The sequence below is a fragment of the Ascaphus truei genome, chromosome 9 (genome assembly GCF_040206685.1).
Source record: "Ascaphus truei isolate aAscTru1 chromosome 9, aAscTru1.hap1, whole genome shotgun sequence".
NCBI classification, from domain to species: Eukaryota; Metazoa; Chordata; class Amphibia; order Anura; family Ascaphidae; genus Ascaphus; species Ascaphus truei.
The window spans coordinates 60,241,789-60,263,886 of NC_134491.1; the positions used below are offsets into that span (position 1 = coordinate 60,241,789).

Genomic DNA, 22,098 nt, shown 5'->3' on the forward strand with positions numbered 1-22,098 from the left:
CTATAGGAATTAAAAAATATATCAAATTAGTACAGTACTACTAATCAGGTGTAGATGCTTTGCCAGCTGTTATACCTTTTAACAGACCAACTTGAGTACTTTATCTAGGAAATTATAGTGCACATGCTGTAACTTTCCAAACCTCACAGGTTTCTTCTTCATGTGCACAGAGCTTCCCAAACCTCGCGGGTTTCTTCTTCATGTGCACAGAGCTTTCCAACCCTCACAGGTCTCTTCTTCATGTGCACAGAGCTTTCCAACCCTCACAGGTTTCTTCTTCATGTGCAGAGCTTCCCAAACCTCGCGGGTTTCTTCTTCATGTGCACAGAGCTTTCCAACCCTCACAGGTCTCTTCTTCATGTGCACAGAGCTTTCCAACCCTCACAGGTCTCTTCTTCATGTGCACAGAGCTTCCCAAACCTCGCGGGTTTCTTCTTCATGTGTAGAGATTTCCAAACATGATTGGTTTCTTCTTCAAGCTGTGCACGTGAATCGACCTGCGAGGTTTTGAAGGTTCTGTACAATACTGTAATACTGTTAGGAATCAGTGTACTAATCAATCAGTTAACTTGGGGCCTCATATTGCTATGCTGACAGGTGGGTGAGTTAGGGTGTTGATCTGTTGTGGTCTCTGCATAAGTGTCCTACTCACTAGGAGGAAGTGCAGCAACACTTTCTGACGAACTGCTTCCGTTTTTCACCTACAATTGCAGCTTCAAAACATACTGAACATCTCACAAGAATTATAACATAGAAAAGGCCATGAAAATCTATCATCTAAGTCTGCCCGCTGATGAAGTTGTGCAAAACATGGCCCCTGATTTCTATAGTAACATAGACAATTAGGATCACAATAGACATAGTCCATGGAGTTAAACCTTCTTCATTTCTTAGATGTATCTACTCTAGTTGACAACACAAGCGTAGTAAATTACACATTATCACTGCTCTTACTGTAAAGATCCCTTCACTTTGATAAACCAAGCACTGTCCTTTGCACCAATATTGCTAGTTTTTGGAGTCAGGAGTCTTATCCTCTTCACAGCTAGAGTGGTTGGCCACACATTACAGAGAAACGGTTATCAAAAAGTCCTTCATGTGTCCAGAGGATGAACGCATAGCTCCAACAGGGACTGCTTAACAAGTCTCCTAGCTTTGAAACGTGCAAAACTGCACCAGATTCATTAAAGGCAATCTAATTATAAACCATGAACAAATTATGTTAATCTATTATATAGAAAGAATGATTTACATCAGGATCAATCCATCCTCTTGACAGTAACATATTATTGTGTATATTCTATATATAATAGCTTGTCCATTATTAGTGGTAATTGTGGAAGGCACATCAGCTTCTCACGGTACTGGTTTCATTCCTAGGATATACCCAAAGAGGAAAGGAAAACCAGTGCGCAGGAGCTGAGGCAGAAAATTGAGCGCTTCAACGTCATGGTTCAGAACGGCCTGATCATGAAAATGGTAGGTGGATTCAAGAACAACATGTTAGTGTTTATACATAGAACAGTGCAATCAGAACTAGAACTTGAAGGGGAAATTATTCTGTGCTGATTATCTCATTTTTTTGTTGCTAAGACACAGGAGTGGAAATTTCCACATTACAGTATCACACTCTAAAATGTAAAAATGTGCACAGACAGACAAATACAAAGATAGACAGATTGACTGATAGAAGAAACTGTCCACTCCTCTCTGTGCATGACTTCTTTTTCTCTCACTCTCTGCTCCTCTTTGCTATAACTGAAACATGGCTCACTCAGCTTGACTCTGCACTGGAAGCTGCCTTCTCTTATGGTGGCCTTTCTTTCTCCCACACTCCGCAACTTAAGGTAGGGGTGGAGACGTGGGGCTCCTCTCCTCTATCTGCTTTTGCCAAACCCTTCCTATTCCTCCCTCTCTTTCCCCTCCTTCGAGGCTCTCACTTCTCTCTCACTTTGTATCCTGTCTCTCCTTCTTTCTCTCCTCGGATTCCCCTGTTCTTCTCCTTGGGGACTTCAACTGCCACATTGATGACCCCTCTCTCCTTTGGGCTTCCTGCCTTCTCTCTCCAACCTCCACATCTTCAACAGTGGACTCCAGCCAGCACCCACAAGGATGGCCAACTACGTAGACCTGGTTTTTACTAAAAGCTTTTCTCTCTGATTTCTCCATTTCCCACTTTCCTCTCTCTGACCATCATCTCATCTCATTTTTTCTCTCACTTCTCCCATTCTCCACCTATCCCTCGTTTCTGCAGAGACCTGCGCTCTTTTAACCTCCCAGCTTTTGATTCCACTTTGCGCTCCTCCCTCAGCTCCAGACTGACAACCTGGTCAGGAACTACAACTTTGCCCTATTCTCCTCTCTTGATCTACATGCCCAGCTTTCTCTCTGTCGTTCTCACCCTTCTAAACCCAGACCCTGGCTAAATTGCCACATACGCATGCTGCGTTTCTGCACTCTTTCCTCTGAACGTCTCCGAGGAAATCTCACACTCTTGCAGACTTCCTTCACTATAAATGTATGTTATCCTGTTTCAACTCTGCCCTCTCCTAGGCTAAACAAACCTACTTTTCTTCACTAATCAACATTCACATGTCTAACCCATGCCAACTCACACACACACACACACGTGACTCAGCCAATACCTCACCCTCCGCAAAATAATTACGGGTTGACTTTTTTTCTTTCCTCACCTTTTCTCTCTCCTCCATCCTTCTCTCTCTATCTTCCCCCACTCCACCGCATCTTTTATTTAATACCTTATAGCATACATTTTTTCCATCTCTCTCCTTCAGCATTCGTTTTCTCCTCACATGTCAACTGACACTCATTCTTTCTTCATCTGCTTTGTCTAAACCCTCTAGCTATCTGACTTTTCATATCTGCCACCAGGCTATGTGCATTATGATGTCACCAATGAGCTATATCTCATGGAGGGTCAGACAAAAGTATTTTATAATATAGAGATATATCCCCTCAAACACATGGCGAGACACCTCTGCTCATAAAGGAACACACTTGCAATACCTTGGATATAGGCAAAGTATATTGAAATTACTCCTATTAGCAAATATCTCCGGAGACAGAGTAGAGACCTGTTTTACTAGAGTCCCAAGTGCTATAAATATCCCCTCAAACAACATGTGGAGACACCTCTGCTCAAAAAAAGAGCATACCAGATATATATGCTAAGGCCTTGTTCAGGGTGTCAGCTGCAGGACTCGGAGGGAGGGCGGGAGGGAGGCAGTGCTGCAGGTTGCTGGGCGATCTGTGTTTATCCCCCAGCAGACTTTTCAGCGTTGGGGAGGGGGCGGGGCTACAGACGGCAGGGTAAGTATCCAAGTTGCAGTCATGAAATCATTCTGAAGAATGATTTCATTGGCTGCCTTGGTCCCTGTGACGCTGCTGCAGCTCCAAAAAACGAAATTTTCAACCAGTATTCAAATTGAATACTTTGTTTCTCACGGCAGCACGCCCTCCCTCCGAAGCCAGCACCCTGAACAAGGCCTAATATGAGCCATTACAATATATTTGGCATACCCTATGAGCAAATATTCTAAGTATCTCAGGTGTGGTCCTTTTTGAACACAGGTGTCTCTCCACGTATTTGAAGGTTTTGAGGGGATATATATATATCGCATCACCTTGAGAAAGGTCCCATCTGCGGACCGAAACGTCGGTTATGGTGTCTTGGTAACTCAAAATATACTTTTTTGTTATCCATTGGAGTGCTGCCTCCGATTTCGTTTCAACGCGGTATCGTATTGTGTGTATATATATATATATATATATATATATATATATATATATATATATATATATATATATATATATAAAAAAGATCTCAAAAACAAATAGAGGATACCGTTCTGTGGCTAACAAAATGCTTTTATTTGTGCGAGCTTTCGGAATACACTGATCTCTGATCTCTTCTTCTTCTATATATATATATATATATATATATATACAGTATATATATATACACATATACACACACACACACACACATATATATATATATATATATATATATAGCGCACTTGGGACAGTAAAATCTTTCCCTCACTCTCAAATTTTTACACACTAATAAACAGATGATATTGAGTGGGCAAGTTTCTTCTATCGGATAGACAGATGATATAGCAGGACTTTTTTTCTATCGGACCCCCCCCACACACACACACGATAGATGATCTAGAGTGAGACAGTTTCTTCTATCGGTTGAATAGACAGATGATATAGTGGGCCAGTGTCTTCTATTAATTATTTATCAAATGTTTTACCAGGAAGTAATACATTAAGAGTTACCTCTTGTTTTCAAGTATGTTCTGGGCATAGAGTTATGATGACATACATGGTTACATTAAGTGAGCAGGGTTATACATTATATATAAATACATTGCATGCACAGTAAGAGATAATATGTTATAGGCGTATGTAACATTTACAGACCAGATTAAAATGAGACGGCTTTAGTTTTGAAAGAACTTAGACTGGTGGTGGCTGTGAGTCTCTGGTAGATTGTTCCAGTTGTGAGGTGCACGGTAAGAGAAGGAGCGGCCGCATACTTTGTTGAGCCATGGGACCATGAATAGTCTTTTGGAGTCAGATCTCAGATAAGTGCTGCATGTGGTAGGGGTGAGGAGCTTGTTCAGATAGATGGGTAGCTTGCCCAGAAGATATTTGAAGGCAAGACAGGAAAGATTAACTTTGCGCCTACTCAAGTGATGGCCAATCTAGTTCTTTGAGCATTTCGCAGTGATGTGTGTTGTAGTTGCATTGGAGGACAAAACAGCATATTTAATTATAGAGGGTATCAAGTTTACTAAGGTGGGTTTGGGGTGCCGTGCCATATACTATGTCCCCATAGTCTATAATTGGCATTAGCATCTGCTGTGCAGTACGCTTTCTGACCAGCAGACTTAGGGAGGATTTGTTCCTATAAAGTACACCTAGTTTGGCATAGGTTTTGAATGTCGGGGTATCAATGTGAAACGCAAATGTTAAATGGCAGTCAAACCATATGCCCAAGTATTTAAAACTAGTAATAGGGGCTAGGGTGTTATTAGCGTTGGTTCTGATCTGGAGCTCATTCATTGGAAGTTTTCAAAATGGTCCGAAATCCCATTGGTACTGTCCTGTCAGTGTTTAAAAACAGTTTGTTTTGGGAACTCCAATTTTCAAGTCTCAAAAAGTAAGATTGAAGTACGTGTCTAAGGTCGGAGAGGCTAGGGCTGTGTGCATATATGATTGTGTAATCCGCATACATATGTATTGAAGCTCCCTTACAAGCTGTAGGGAGATCATTGATGAACACTGAGAAGAGTAGGGGCCCCAGAACAGAGCTTTGTGGGACACCGCAGGTGATATTCAAGGGGTTGGAGTTAGAGCCTGAGATAGACACATGTTGGGATCTACCTGATAGGTAGGAATTAAACCAATTTAAAGCATGCTTCCCTATTCCAGAGCACTGGAGTTTGTTTAGCAAGATAACATGATCAACAGTATCAAAAACCAATGCAAAATCTAAGAATATTGCACCAGTAAGTTGTCCCAGTTCCATTCAACTCTGGATCTCATTGCAAACTTTCAGGAGGGTAGTTGCCGTTAAGTGTCTGGGGCGAAAGCCAGATTGGAATTGGCTAGGGAAATTTGTCTTCGTATAGTAAATCGCTTAACTGGGAGTAAACACATTTTTCCCATGACTTTCGATAGTATTGGGAGAAAAGAGTTTGGCCTGTAGTTTGAGACAATGCTTTTGTCCCCACTGTTGAAGATTGGGCCAACTCTGGCAGCTTTCCAGGCCTTAGAGATATGGCCTGGAGACAGAATAGAGTTGACTAGGGAAGCAAGCGGTTTGGCAATGGCTGGGGCACCAAGTCTTAGGAACTTGGATTGCAGTAAGTCAGGTCCACATTGGCTGCTTAGTTTTAATTTGAGGAGCAATAGTATAATTTCCTCTTCAGATACTGGGACAAATTGAAAATTGTGTGCAGTGTTGGGGGAGGAGGAGGCTATTGGGGTACTCTCAGAATACGGTTCATGTTTCTAGTTTGGTTGCATTTCGCTAATAAGTTAGTAGCACACCCCACAAAGTATTAATTGAATGCATTTGCAATGTCAGTGGGATTTGTCAAAGTAATATCCTCCTAAATATTACATGGCTGTTGATGGCTAGAAGGATGGAATATATTGTTGATGACTATCCAGCAGTTAGCTGGATTTGATGTATTCTGGTCACGAGTAATATTGTGCTTTTGCGGGTTTTGTTTGCCTTGTGAACATATTCCGCAGGCATCTGTAGTTAAGATTTTTGGTAGTGCCAGTTACTTTGTAGTTTCCCACAAAGCATCCCCAAGATGGTAGAGCGCTATAAGATCGTTTGTAACCCACAGACGGTGGGCCCCCCATACTCCTATTCTGTGTAGTGGAGCATGGGTATCACAGAGTTTTAAGAACTCAGATTGTAAATAGTCGAGTACAGAATTGGGGTCGGGAATTAAGTCTATTTTGTACCAAGGGCAGTTGGTAAGGTCAGCCAGAAACTGTTGTGGGTTAAAGTTTATAAATGTTCTTGAGAGTAGAACTTTAGGGCTTGATTGGGGTGGTTTGATTTTCCTTACACAGTACACTATTGCATGGTCACTGAAAATGTCAGGTAGGATGCCAGAGGATTGGATTCTGCTGGGACTAGAGGAGAGAATCCAGTCCTCTGACATTTTCAGTGACCATGTAATAGTGTACTGTGTAAGGAAAATCAAACCACCCCAATCAAGCCATAAAGTTCTACAGTAGCAAGGAATGGTTGTGAGATTTTAGGTTTGTCCGTGTGGGTTGGGAAATTAGTTGCCTTAGGTTAAGTGACTTGAATTGTATCTGGATTTTGTTGTTTTTAGGGTCGAACCAATTGAAGTTGAAATCCCCAAGAACTAGCAGCTCACTCTTCTCATTCAGAGAGGAATTTGAGCCAAGCATCTGGGTGATATAAGTCAGTCAGTGATATGCATCAGTTGGATGCATAGATACAGATAAATGATAGAGTGGGCCAGTTTCCTCTATCTATCCATCCGATGGAAGAAACTAACACACTCTATATAATTTATATGTCCGTCTATCCATCCATTAGAAGAAACTGGCCCACTCTCTATTATTGGATAGATGGGTAGACAAACAGATATAGAGTGGGCCAGTTTTTTCCATCAGATACATGGATATACAGAAGAAGTTGTTCAACTCTATCAATCTGATGGATGAAACTGGCCCACTGTCTATCCATCAATCCATACAATAGAACAGTGATTCCCAACAGGGGTTTTGGAAAAAATATGTAATGGCAGATCCCAGGCATTATAGTGGGTTCCTGAGCCAGTGTGGGATCTGCGCACTTAGTAAAACCCCAAACTGCGTCATAGCGGTCAATTACAGCAGGAGCTTCCAAAGTCACTCCCCACAATGCTTTGCAGCTACAGCAGCAAAACATTGTGGGGCATCACTTTGGAAGCCCGCAGTTATTGGCATCTATACAAATTAATGCTGTCTGCACACACTGATGTGCAGTTACAGGCTTTATTAAGCGTGTGTTTCCCCCATGAGCTCAGGACTCTATATTGGCCAGTTTTGTTAGCAATAGTCTGATGAGTAGGCAACAAGATTTAATAATTGGGGGTTCGCAAAACAAATATTTTCTAGGGGGGTGCAACATCTAAAAAAGGTGGGGAACCTCTGCGATAGAAGAAACTGTCCCACTCTATTATCTGTTTATCCATCTGATGGAAGAAACTGTCCCACGGTATATATAGCCAATAGATGATATAGTGTTGGCCAGTTTCTTCTATCGAATGGATAGACAGATGATATAGTGGTAGTTTTTTCTGTCGAATGGATGGACAGATGATAGTTGTCCAGTTTCTTCTATTGGATGAAGACAGATTAGATAGGGTGGGCCTGTTTCTTCTATCGTATCGATAGACAGAAGAAACTGTTCCACTACATCATCTATCCATCCATCTGATAGAAAAAACTGGTCCACTCTATCATATATCAGATGGATAGATCATTGTGTGACAGAATAAACTATTGGATGGATTGACGCGTAGATACATTTATGAATAGATGATATAGATTTGGCCAGTTTCTTGTATATATCCATCCAATGAAAGGAACTGGCCCACTCTCTGCATTTGTCTATCTATTCGATAGAGGAAACTGGCCTACTCTATATCATCTATTGGATATACAGATGATAGAGGGGTGGGACAGTTTTGTTTATCGTACGGATAGATGAATAGACATATGATATAGAACGCGCCAGTTTATTCTATTGGATGAATAGATTAATAGAAAAACAATTTATATAGAGTGGGCCAGTTTCTTCTATCGGATGGATGCATAGAAAGCCATATGATGTAGAATTGGACAGTTTCTTCCATTGGATAGATGAATGGATATATAGATGATACAGAGTAAGACAGTTTCTTATATCGGATGTATACATGTGATTTAGTGGGCCACTGTCTTCTATTGGCTGAATAGACTGATCATATAAAGTGGACCAGTTTCTTCTGTCGGATGGATAGAAAGTTGTATAGATGTATGCACAAATATATGGCTAGATAAAGTATTGTTAACTGGAAAGATCCATTGTGTAATTGTAATAACTGTTACCTCCTGAATTTTACATGAAATAGTGTATACAGTTAAAACTAATAAAACAATTATTTTCGTGATTGTCAGGCTGATGACGACACTTACACAGGGTTTATCAAGGTGCACCTGAAACTTCAACGTCCGGTCACCATAGTGAGCAGTTCCCGCCCACCATCAATCTACGACACCCTTAAGGCTGCCCCAAGTAAGACAAAGGATAAGCAGACGTCCCTCTACTTGCCACTGGATGCCGTGAAACAGCTGCACATTAGCAGCGTAACCACAGCCAGCGAGGTCATCAGGGGTCTGCTGCAGAAGTTCCAGGTGGTGGACGACCCCCAGAAATTTGCCCTCTTCAAGAAGTTGCAGAGAGACGAGCAAGGTGCGACCCTATCTCTGCACTGATCTAGTGTAGCCACTAGATTCTGTCTCAGTCTGACCATTACAAACCAATTTCACAGCAAACCATTCTAGTTCAGTCTGAGCATTATTAACCAGTTCTGCTAACACACCATTATGCTCCAGATTACACCATGTCCCCATTCGGAATCCATTTTAATAACATAACTTTTTTTTCTATTTTACTATTGCAATCCAGTTTGAGAATTACACTCCAGATGTCATCTCCAATATGATCTAGTTTGACCATTGAATCAATCTTACCACCCACCATTACAAAATCAATGCATCTACTTTATCTCAATTTTAGCATTATAATCCTGATTGGTTATTATGATCCAGGGTCCATCATAACACACTTGATCTGGCCTTTAAAATGAATTTAACCAATGTCACGCATCGTCTCAGATCGGTTCTGGAGATTATACCATAAAATTGCTTAATATTTTCCTCTGATTTTTCACTTAGGGGTCAATTTTATATTGGTTGTTTTTATGGTTATTAAAAAATGCAAAAATGTATAGTTGGTCAATTGGTTTGGATTGTATCATTGAATTTCACAGAATTATGCCAACACAAGGGTATTTCACTCTAAAATTATAGTGCACTGAGCTTTCCAGTCCTCATAGGTTTCTTATTTAAGTGTACGGTCCGAATATGAAATGAGATGTTTCACAGCTTTGTACAGTCATTTCATCTGGAAAGAACCCTCACATTGGTTCCCTAAAGGGTATCAGAACCTACAATGAATTTACATTATTTCAGGACCAATTACAGCTTCTGGAACATCTGGCTCAGTAAGTTCCTACCACCAAAGATTAACAGGGATATAGGTAGAAGGAACCAATTACTCTGAGGTTGAAGCTATGGTGCAATGAGAGATGCAAGATGTTAGAAGGGAGCGGTGACTCAAAAATGTGGAAAGTAACCCCTTTGTCTGTCCAGTTCTTTTTCAGAAGCTGTCACTGACGGAGCACCCTCTGTATCTACGCCTTTTGGCTGGACCAGAGGCAGATGTGCTGAGCTTCGTATTGAAGGAGAATGAGACAGGAGAGGTGCAGGTGAGTCCTTCTGGTTACTCACCAAGGAGGTTATTCATTAACGTGTTCTAGTATCGATCGGACACTACAGCATGGAAAGTCCATAGGAGTTTCCATATGGTAGTGTCCCAATCGGCACTCTCACTTTTATGAAAACCACCATAAAAGTATATTATTAAAGTCCTCCTTTCTGAGGGCCATGAAGCAGTTCGAGCAGGAAAAAGGGTTTTGCAATCGAGAGAGGGACAGATATATGCAGGGGTTAGATACAGACCAAACACTGAACATGGGTTTACTAGCACCATTTACTAATTATGCCCGTGTTTCTCATCCCTGGCAGTGGGAAGCCTTCACGGTTCCAGAGCTGCAGAATTTTCTTCTGATCTTGGAAAAGGAGGAGCGCGAGAAATTGCAGCAGGTGCACAACAAATACGCCGCCTTCCGCCAGCATCTGCAGGAGGCTCTCACTGAGGCCACAGGGAAACGTGTATAAAAGCAGAGCCTCTCGGGATACGCGGCAGGACGCTAGGATCTCTCTCGGCAAGCAGCAATGGCAGGAGGCTGGGATTAGAGGCCATGCCCACCTGGCATGTTCTGCAACCTCCTACTTCCAAAGGATCATGCCAGGGCCCATGCTGGCCTGTACCTAACCTCCCAGCTATCTCTGTATTTGGTGCCTTCACCGGTTAGGTCAAAATCAGGAGCATTCTGCACTTTTTGACCCTCTTACAAAGACACCCGATTGTACAGACCGTGACCAAATGAAATGAGGCTCCAACTGCTCAGGGACAGTCTTATTTTTTTTCTTTTAAGGCTAAGTTTTCCCATGAGGTTCACCACGCAATAAAGGCACTTGGGCGCTGGGTCAACATCAGGTAAACACGACGAAGAGCCACATGCGCCTTCTGCAGATTTCCTTGGTCCAGTAACACCATCATGCCACAGACTGTCTCCTTTTCCCTCAATCCGTGGTCACCTTATTTATTTATTTATTGTGCACAATGAGCCTATTCTGGAATTCTACTTCACAGCATCTTCATGGCTTAAGTTGGTATACAATCATACCGGCTTCGCTGCTTTTTGCCGTTAACGAAAACGCCTCCTGTATGTTTAAATGTGAGGAGGATGAGAGAGGCAGTCATTAAACCCAGAAGTAACCATGTGGTTTAGCGAGCTCTGGCAACTCCAGTGAGGACCAAGGGTAATCTCCAAATGATGGGGGCAGTAGACGGGTAATTAGGGGAAGCACAATGTTTCACAGCTATTTCCCCTCCCCACCGGATGAAATGAAGACAGCATTGCAGGATTATACCAGCAAAAGAACGATTCACAATATACTTTGTATAATGAAATAATATATTTCTATTTGTGTGTTTGTGCAACCGAAAGTGTGTGTGTGTATACGCACGCACACACAAACACACCCTACTTTAACATCTTGCCTGCAATGCATTTCTCCACTAATTCCAATCTGCCACCCGCAACATCTGGAATTTCTTCTACATTATCTTTTACCTGATGTGAAAGGCACAACCCCACAGACCAATGTCTGAATTCTGGGAGAGACCGGAAGGATTGCAGGCATGTCTGTTGGGAGGAGGAAATTGTTTCAAAGCGCTCCAATTCTAAAGTCCCCAGCGGAAAGAAGCTTCTTACTGTCGTGGATAAGTCAATCTCGGATAAAATGGTGAATGTTGATGAAACCAGTGATACTGCTTTAACTTTTGTTCCAGTTGTTTTTGTCTGAGCCAAACGTCTTTGTATTACATCTGCTTGGTAACTCCTTCACTGCCCGGGGGTCGCCTGCAATGCACTGATTTAGTCTCCAGCACTTAAGGGGTTAACTCATGTGCTGCTAAAAACCTTGCTATTTAAGGGGTTCCCTCTCTAATAAATGACCCCAATGATTAACACAAATTATTTTTGTACAAATTGCCATTCGTTAGCCATTTTTTTTAGTCCTAATGCTGGGTGTTGAGGCATATATATTTATTTATAATATTCAAATTGAGATTTGCACCCAGCACAGCCCCATTCGCAGCAAGAAAGGGGGTGAAAATTGCAAAGTGACGCTGTACTTCCCTGTGCCAGGCTTAGCTGTACAAGCTGTGTAATACAGAAGGCAAGAGTTCTAGGGAATCCATGTACAAAATGGATAGAAAGCTAAAAGTGACAATGTGTGGTCATTGACATGTCACTACCCAGAATCTTTGTCAGCAGGTTAACCTCAGTATGACATGTGACAGTGGGGGGACATACTGATACGTTCATGAGTATTCTCTCTTTCCTGATTTAGAACCGAAAATCTAACTGCAGAAAGTCTAATGACACAGTATGTGATACACACAGCACCGCTGCTGTTTCACCTATACCTGTATGCAGCGATCGGGGCCGAAAACACTTTATAACACGTATATATTTGTATTTTTTTTTTTGTCTACATCGGGTATGGCCAACTCCAGTCCTCAAGGTCCACCAACAGGTCAGGTTTTCAGGATATCCCTGCTTCGGCGCAGTTGGCCCAATCAGTGGCTCAGTCGTTGCTGAAGCAGGGATATCCTGAAAACCTGACCTGCTGGTGGCCCTTGAGCACTGGAGTTGGCCACCTCCTGGTCTACATCATTACATGAACCATTGCACATCCAGATGTAACGTCACAATCAAATGTGATCGGGGTGCAAAAGGAAATGACATCTAAATAATAGTAAAGCAAACATTACTTGGAGATTAAGTACCTTTTAACCCCTTTTCTGCCAGGGCAGGCAATGCATTTCGCTCCATACATTGCGCGGTGTTACAGTGACGGCACTCTGTATGTGCCAATGTTCCTGGAACGGAGTGGGGTCAGTTTTTAGGGTTTCTGATTAAAAACCCTATCCCGCCCCCCTAGTAATGCCATGACGCTGGCAGTGCCTTGCTTCACGCGGCTGTGTCTGTCTGCACCCGCCAAGCTGCTTTTTTGCGGTGTTGATGTGTAATGTGAGCACACAAAAGGACTCCCGTTCTGATGGCGGAAATTAATCGCATCCACCTGCCTGCTTTTTTTTTTTTACCTTTATTTCATACCGACTTGTTTGGCTTGAGTGTTTCAAAGTGGCCTGAGTATGTAAAAATTGTAGACCTTAAACAGGTTTAAAAAGAAAAAAGGATCTATATTAAAGTATTTTAAACCTTGATTTTTGGTGTGTTGATTTATTTGTTTTTTTAACCCTTTCTTTTCTGAAAAAGGAGGACTATAACCTTTTTTTAAAAAAAATGTAACTTAACCACAAAATGTTAAAATGAACCTAATTCTTACTGCTGCTTCTTCTGGAACATCGCAAACTGGTGTTTTAACCGCAGAAGTGCAAAAGAAGGAAGGTGTGTACTATTCCTGAAGAAGCCAGAAGAACTAGTAGGGAATCTCAGAGAGCTGCAGCCTGTCTACATCAGAGTGTTTTTGTTTTGTTTTTGTAACTTATATGTATTTAAATGTTAAATGCTAGTTTTATGTACACATACAATATTAGGCTGATTTGTTTAAGGTGTATAACATACACGCACGCACTGAGAGCTAAAATACACCCTTTAAACAAATATATAAAATGTAACTTCATGTGATATACCAACAAATTGTGAAAAAATGGTGACTCCATTTACTATCCCGACAATAATTGATGGCTGCTGATCGAATAGACACTGTCCCAGTGTCTCCAAAATAAATTCTTATGACCAAACCATACCAGCACAGTTTCCAAAAAGGGAGAAAAGGAAGAGAGGAAGAAATAAATGATGGTGCAGTATTGTGATAATTGTTATATACAACCTAGTGATGAACGTATTGTGCTCACATGGAGTGCCTAGGACATAGGCTTCAGTGATTAGACTGTCACTGGGCGCAAGGATCACCTGTGGATTTGCTGGGATTTCCAGACCACACACAATCAAGGAATAGAGAAAATGCTAATAGTGTAATATATCCCAAACTGTATTAAAACACAAAAAGGTGGTGAACAATTGCACCCACACTTTTGTAGATGATTAAAAGCTTTTAGCTCTCACAAACTGGGCTGATTTTTGAGCGGGTACAGGGAGGTCTCTCTCCTTCCCGAGCGACGTGTCTGCCTTGTCTGTGAGCTCTCGCTGATACTTGGCGTCTGACATCCCCGCACCTCACTCCGTCTGTTCATCCACTTGGAAGCAGAATCATCTGTGAGACGCGTTGGGCGATTATCAGCTGCAAGCGGATGAACAAACGGAGTGAGCAGTGGTGATGTCAGATGCCAAGAACAGGCCAGAGCTCACAAACCAAGCAGGCCAGAATCTAAATCACTGAAGCCTATGTCCTAGGCACTCCATGTGAGCACAATACGTTCATCACTAGGTTGTATATAACAATACTGCACAATTCTGTTCTCTTCAAGTTTTTGGGAAACTGTGCTGGTTTGGTCATATGAATTGTTTAATATCAGTTGCTTGTCTTCAGCCCTTGGCCTTACCATTAAGCTACATCATGGACTATTTATGGTAGCTGTTTAGTGATTAAGATGCTACAGACACTGCACACCAATAACCATTATTCCAGTGGGAATCGGTTTTGTGGAAAGACCCTTATTTTCTCTGCTTCTAGTTTACACGTGATTAAATTAATATTTACACTGCATTGCTGCTGTATTAACCCTTTCAGTGGGGCTGACGCCCAGCTTCTCCCAGTGAAGGGTGCGAGGCGCCTATTTACGAACCTCTCCCAGCTGCAAAACTGGAGAAAAAAATCCCCCAAAATAGCACAATATTTATCACACAGAATGAATGCTTTGCTAAATCTAGTGCCGTTTTTTTTACACTGATTTTGCCCCAGGTTTGCAACTGGGAGACCCTTACTAAACAACGCCCGTCATGAATTTCCAGCCACAATGAATGGTATCACAAAGGTTTTCCTAACACTAGCTGCGGTTACGGTATTAAAACCCTCTATGTACTTGCAGTCGGTTCATGAGTCGCAGTTTAATAAGTCAGTGGCGGTCTCTGTGCTGGGCTGGCACAGCCTGGGCACCGTATCACTTCTTTTTGCCGGGTTTTGGCGCCAAGTCCAAGCCGTTCACGTATTTCCGAGGTATCTTGAAATCTTCTGCAAACAAAAAGATTCAAGGCATCTTGCATTAACGGGCAATGGATGGAAGGGAAGTAAACATATTTATGCCCCTTTATTAGTAAGACCAAACCTTGAATATGGAGTACAATTTTGGGCACAACTCCTTAGAAAAGACCTTATGGAACTAGAGAGAGTGCAGAGAAGAGCCACCAAATTAATAAAGGGGATGGACAATCTAATTTATGAGGAGAGGCTAGCTAAATTAGATTTATTTACATAAGAAAAGAGGTGTCTAACAGGGAATATGATAACTATATACAAATATATTCGGGGACAGTACAGGGAGCTTTCAAGCGAACTATTCATCCCACGGGCAGTACAAAGGACTCGGGTCATCCCTTAAGGTTGGAGGAAAGGAGATTTCACCAGCAACAAAGGAAAGGTTCTTTACAGTAACGGCAGTTAAAATATGGAATTCATTACCCCTGGAGACTGTGATGACAGATACAATAGATTTGTTAAAAAAAGGTTGGACATCTTATTAGAAAGGAAAGCTATACAGGGATATACCAAATAAGTAAACATGGGAAGGATGTTGATCCAGGGAGTAATCTGATTGCCAATTCTTGGAGTCGGGAAGGAATGTATTTTTCCCCTAACGAGATATCATTGGATGATATGACACTGGGGTTTTTTGTTTGCCTTCCTCTGGATCAATATACTGTAAGTACGGATATAGGATAAAATATCTGTAGTCTAAATGTAAGCATAGGCTGAACTTGGACGCATGTCTTTTTTCAACCTCATAATCTACTATGTAACTATGTGTAAAAAATACATATACATACACATATTTTTTTATTTTTTTCATATACATAGAGAGAAAGAAAGAGATAAGTACACAGACACATTATATATATATATATATATATATATATTATATATATATATATAATGTGTGTGTGTGTGTAGCGAGATATGTACAGTATATATATATATATATATATATATATATATATATATATATATATATATATATATATATATATATATATATATAATCCAATGCACAGCCGGCACACCATATGCAAGTAAATAAGTTTTGGTGCTTATCCCATAAAGCAATAACAGACCATACGATACCGGTTGCAACACGACATCAAGGGACAGCACGCAGGTAAGTAAATCAAAAATGTTCTATATTTGATAGAAGACACAAAAACCGACGTTTCCCGACGTAGCACCACCTTGAGAAAGGTCCCACTGGGGGACCGAAACGTCGGTTTTTGTGTCTTCTATCAAATATAGAACATTTTTGATTTACTTACCTGCGTGCTGTCCCTTGATGTCGTGTTGCAACCGGTATCGTATGGTATGTATATATATATATATACATATATATACACACACACAATTTTTTTTAGTTATATACTGTATACTCTATATAAATATATAAAATAAGAACTTCAATATTCATTGCTAACAAGGGCTGAATCTTTAACCCCTTCGATGCCATAGGGGACAGCCTTGCACTGGGTTATTGCCCTCCCTTCCCTCTCCCTCATTGCCCGCACTCACCTAGGAGCAGCTTGCCGACCTGCCACACTTGGTTGCCTTGTATCTGCACCTGGACCCTGTCCTTTGACCCTGGGAGGGCGGTGTAGGTGGCACTGGCCTGGACTCGCTGCTGCAGTAAGTTGGCTACTGAAGGAGGATCCAGTCCGTATGGCTCCAGATTTTTAATCATGGTGACCTGTGTTTAGTGGGAGACACTGAGCAGGGCAGACAAGGGCATCAGCAGCCCCACCATATCTATTAACACTTTCAGGGCTGCATAATTACGGCAATAAGTAAAGCGAGCGGCTGTTCTGATGGGGATGGACATGAACCCTATCCTGCTATTTATTGTATACAGATTTGTTTGGCGTGTTTAAAAAGTGGCCTAAGTATGCAAAGAACAGTCTAATATTTCAGAAGGCCAGCTGCACCCAGTTATTTTTGGCATAGGATCTATGTTTGCTAAAGAGGTTAGTTTATTTGTATTGCAGGATTTTAAGCAGCATCAAGTGTACGGCCGCGCTCATAGTGACGGCGCAGGCTATCAAGCGCGCCCTCCTGCAGCCACACAGCGATCTGTGCACTTTGCTGCAGGAGATTGGGGAGGTGACCGGAGACGTGGCGGGGGGCGTGGCAAACGCTTCTAGAAGCTGGTTCGCCCTCATTGGCTGAACCAGTTCATGCGACGCTGACGTCACGCGACTGCAGCATGCAACGATAAATGTACTTGTCTCTCCAAACTGCAGCAGAGACGACGCACTACATCGCCGCCAGTACTATGCTACCTTCAATAAGGTAGTACAGAAGAGTCCCGAATGTGCAAGCGCGCGCACGTAGCGACGCCCCCACCATGAGCGCGGCTTAAGAAAGGTAAGAGCTAGAGCAGGGGTGCTCAACTCCACTCCTTAAGCTTAGCCCAACAGGTCAGGTTTTCAGGATATCCCTGCTTCGGCACAGGTGGTTCAAATCAGAGGCTCAGTCTTTGACTGAGCCTCTGATTGAGCAACCGGTGCTGAAGCAGGGACTGATTGAGCCCCCTGTTTGGAGGGGGGGGGGGGGGGGGCTTGAGGACTGTAGTTGAGCACCCCTGAGCTAGAGGATGAAATAAGAACTCACAAGATACAGAGCATTCCCCCTACCACCAGTCATTTCAATATTTATATGATATATATATATATATATATATATATATATATATATATATATATATATATATATATATATATATATATATACACATATACATACCTGTTGATCTTAAATTGCAGTTAGTTCTGGTGGCTTGGGTGATTCTCTATGTCTATGGTGGGAAAATCTTTAGCCACATTATGGATTTATGGAAATAGATATATATTTTCATTCCACAGAATTAGCAAATACTTGCCAAACTGTAAAAGATCATTACTAAACTGTAAAAGATCATTACTGTAGATATCTCAAATAGAGGAACAGGCACACCAGGGATTACAAAATGGGAAAGATGTATTAATGACTGTCAATGTTTCGACTCCCACTTGAGCCTTTCGCGAAGGGTTATTTGCTATTAACCATTTTACTGTGTGCCACTCATGACGCCGGAGAAGGAGACTGCGGGCTGCTTCAGACTGAAGTCCGAGAGGCGGAACCAACAACAACCGCCGTGGATTGCCGGAGGACTTGATTCCGAGGGAGGCACAGCCAGCGGCGGTCTCCAACAGCCACACGTGACGTCGGAACCGCCGGAGCAACGTCTTGTTTGGAGCATGAGAGTTACTCAAACTGCCTGCTCTTCACGGATGTTTGTGCGGGTACATTAGTTTGTCCAGAGAAATAAAACCACCCCATTGGTTTTACACTAGGATCAGGCGCTTTTTTCTTTCCTTTCCAGGTTCCGTTTAAGGAGGTGGTTGTATCTGTGGATCAAGCTGCCAGTCTCCAGAGGACGACCTGGGGTGGATTCCTTGTGTCAATTGTGAACACACGTGGCATTTGTGCTAAGTTTCTGGACATTTTATGTTTTTTAGTGCAGTTTAATTTGTTTAGGTTATTTAGGTTATTTTTTTGCTTAGTAATTGTTTTTATTTAATTTTTACTAGCTACTTATAGTCACAATATCAATGATTACCTCTGTCCTTAGGTTAAGACACCTCACATAGTGTTACTAGCTAGATTTATCTGTTATAACATCATTTTAACATTCATTCATATTTGGAGTACAAAAAAAATCAATCCTAGATTGATCTGAATTAGGCGCTGTCCTTTTTTCTTCATTCTTTCATATATTTATATATGTAAATGTATTTATCCATCACATTGGCACGCACGCGCTCATTTATATTTAACAACTTTATACCGATCCCTAATAAATAGGGACAGCATTTACGAGTATATACGGCGTCACCTTTTTGTTTGATCCCCTCTGTGCCAAGCTAATGTCAATGGGTTCCACGTTGCCCTTCCGAATAACAGGTTCGCGCCCGGGGAACATCGTCTGGTGTGAATGCTGCATTCTCTCCAGGCACCTGGGACAGCGGCCAGAGGAACAGGGGTGAGGCGGTGGGTCAGAGACTGACAACAGGAAGGGGTTCCGGTGCAGGTGCTGACACTTTGCGCGGAAGTGACTGCAGAGCTTGCACTCAAACTGCAATACACAGCGCAATACCAGCACCACGGGCAAGAGTCTCCTCGCTAAAGTATGGTAGCCATTATTAACGGTCAGTGGGCCACGCACTAGAATGGCTTTTATTAATCAATAATGGCTAGCACAACTTAGTTAATAGACTCCTCGGTTAATTGAAAATAAACGCACATTTGTTTATTTACGCCTTCTACAGTGATTCAATCCGTCTTTTTCTATATCTGCACAGGTGAAGGGTTCGCTCTGTGTGTGTGCTATACAAGACATTGGGATAGATAGATATCTGCTTTATGCAGTAGCATAGGCTGCAGTCTACATTTAAAATGGCTATTGTTTTCTCTCATGGAAGTAAGAATGGTGGAGCCTGCGTGACTGCACACGCTTCTTTTATTATTTTAACTGAGAATGGGAGAAATAAAGCAATGCCTACTCTTATATTCTGAAAGCTGACTGGAGATCCTGCTTTATATAACTGGGACATCAGGGTTGGGAAATGTACCTGGTGAGTAGGTCGTCCCATTTGAGAAGAGGGATGTCATGCTGCTCCGCTTTTTCCAGCAAGCAATCGCACAGCACAGGATTAACCCTCACAAGGCTGGAGAGAGAAGACGGTGACTCAGAGGCGGGTGCACATTGTAACAGACTGGTGCATAGGGCTTTTCTTCAATGGATCAGGGGGCTCTGTGATCATTTTGCTCTGCTTAAAGCAGCAGTGTCCCCCTCCTCCCCCCGTTCCCTAACTAACCCAGATTTTTGCTCTGTAGCTGAATTGCCCTATTTTCAGATCTGGGAACCCCAGGTTACTGGTGAAGTTATTTACTGGTTTTTAAAGGGGAGTTAGAGATGCAACTGATTATGTTGTGGCTTCCTATTGGCCTGAGATTTGGCAGTCATTTTTGTTCCCCTGGAGGGAGATTTAAATCTGGTAACTTCACCGGTAAGTATCCCATGACCTGAAAATAGTGCTGTTCAGCCCCAGCCCCACCCTCCACCAGTTGCTATCATGTAAAAAAGTAGTGAGTGTTTGGGGAGAGGGTATAGGAGGAGTTAGTGGAGGAGAGAGTTTGAGCAGTACTACAATGAGATGGATCAAAAGTTCCGACAATAAGCGGTGCAGTTTTCCTCTCTCTCTTTGTATCAAATAACCTCTCCTTTGAATACTTCTTCAAACTCTAATTGGAGGGACATGCACCCATAGCAGAACTACAGGAATTGAGTGTGCGCCTTTTGTTATTCCTGCTATCTAATAACTCTGATCCTTAGATCTGTGCAAAATAGAAGAAACACATTTAACAAGCGTCATACATAAGTTGCTGGCGCACACTGATGCAGGTGATCATTTTTGCTCTGTTCTTTTCACCCCCACGAGTGGGACATGTACCGCTGAGCCGACCTCTCTGTAGGGAGCTGAGCCGCTCTCTTGGGGAAGTCACGGAGTGTTACTCACTTCTTGTTGACTGGGTCCACCAGCTCGTTAGTTTTGACATATGCAATGATGACGCTTCTGACATCGCTGTGTGAGAGGAGGTCTCCTTTCCTGCAAAAGAAACCATATACCATATGTACATGGTACTTCTAGTAATCTCTAAACATTACACACACATATACTTCACTGATATATATATATATATATATATATATATATATACTGTATTATATATACACTGTAATATATATATATATATATATATATATATATATATATATACACTGTAATATATATATATTTTATATATAAAATCAAGAACCAGTAGACGATACCGTTCTGTGGCTAACAAAATGCTTTTAATTTGTGCGAGCATTCGAGATACACTGATCTCTTCTTCCGACTGTGTTACAATGGATAAAGCAGAAAGGGTTTCACTTAAAACAGTGCATCTTGGAATGTTATCTGTGACTGAAACATATCCCTCCCCCATTCCAAGATGCACTGTTTTTAAGTGAAACCCTTTCTGCTTTATCCATTGTAACACAGTCGGAAGAAGAGATCAGTGTATCTCGAATGCTCGCACAAATTAAAAGCATTTTGTTAGCCACAGAACGGTATCGTCTATTCGTTTTTGATTATTAAGCTCGGCTAACACGGTACAGAGATGTACAGATATATATATATATTATATATATATATAATATATATATATATATATAAGTCTGCATCACACTCAAGTAGAAAAATAGTTATTTATTATCAATTTTTCATCAGGCAATCTACATGCTCCAGAGCTCCAGACCACAAGGTCTTTTCTCAAGCTCTGTTTTATCAATAAAACAGGGACAGAATTTATAGGAGACACACACTTACAAACGGCACCAAAACCTGAACAGTTAAACCTAAATCAGCTGTGTGATCTATACGGATTGTCAGAATGCTACTGCTGAGCATGCGCAGTAGTTACAGGCTAACATACACTAACCTTTTAGCCTAGATCACGCTCAGCAATGAAATTAATACATTTACTGCATATAAATACTTTGATGTGTGCTGAGCCTTAAGCCCCCCTCCGACGGCCGATCACATGAGGCTGGTGAGGGCAGACCCGCTGGCGTCAGACACCAAGCGTTGCCAAGTACAGTATTGCGCATGCGCAGGGCTCAAAGAATCATTGATGTGGGGATGGGACTAAGCGCAGTGACGTCACCCACTACCAAATGTAAACAATATACATACACACACACACACACACACACACCTCTGAAGCCTTCCAAAACTTCTTCAGTCTGTGCATTTTCTGTCACTACAGGGAGATGATGTTTGGATGCAGGTCCAG

General features: G+C 41.9%; 2 protein-coding genes across 11 annotated transcripts in view; one reads left to right on the forward strand and one right to left on the reverse strand.

Annotated features, from left to right (window-relative positions):
- Positions 1-13,261, forward strand: part of RASSF5 (Ras association domain family member 5) — a 35,639-nt gene extending 22,378 nt beyond the window's left edge. For all 4 annotated transcript variants that reach the window (XM_075615182.1, XM_075615185.1, XM_075615183.1 and 1 more), the window contains 4 exons: positions 1,381-1,479; positions 8,734-9,028; positions 9,991-10,106; positions 10,426-13,261. In XM_075615182.1, the coding sequence (XP_075471297.1) occupies positions 1,381-1,479; positions 8,734-9,028; positions 9,991-10,106; positions 10,426-10,578 (663 nt within the window). In that variant the 3' untranslated portion in view covers positions 10,579-13,261. The remainder of the gene's footprint in view (positions 1-1,380; positions 1,480-8,733; positions 9,029-9,990; positions 10,107-10,425) is intronic.
- EIF2D (eukaryotic translation initiation factor 2D) overlaps positions 1-22,098 on the reverse strand; it is an 81,095-nt gene that overhangs the window by 28,253 nt on the left and 30,744 nt on the right. For 4 of the 7 annotated variants that reach the window (XM_075615172.1, XM_075615174.1, XM_075615171.1 and 1 more), the window contains exons 12-16: positions 20,778-20,867; positions 19,830-19,925; positions 19,094-19,214; positions 16,735-16,909; positions 15,044-15,192 (exon numbers count right to left, since the gene is read on the reverse strand). In XM_075615172.1, the coding sequence (XP_075471287.1) occupies positions 15,122-15,192; positions 16,735-16,909; positions 19,094-19,214; positions 19,830-19,925; positions 20,778-20,867 (553 nt within the window). In that variant the 3' untranslated portion in view covers positions 15,044-15,121. Of the gene's footprint in view, positions 1-15,043; positions 15,193-16,734; positions 16,929-18,227; positions 18,640-19,093; positions 19,215-19,829; positions 19,926-20,777; positions 20,868-22,098 lie in introns of those variants that run through there. The other 3 variants (XM_075615173.1, XM_075615177.1, XM_075615175.1) reach the window with 3 other exon arrangements.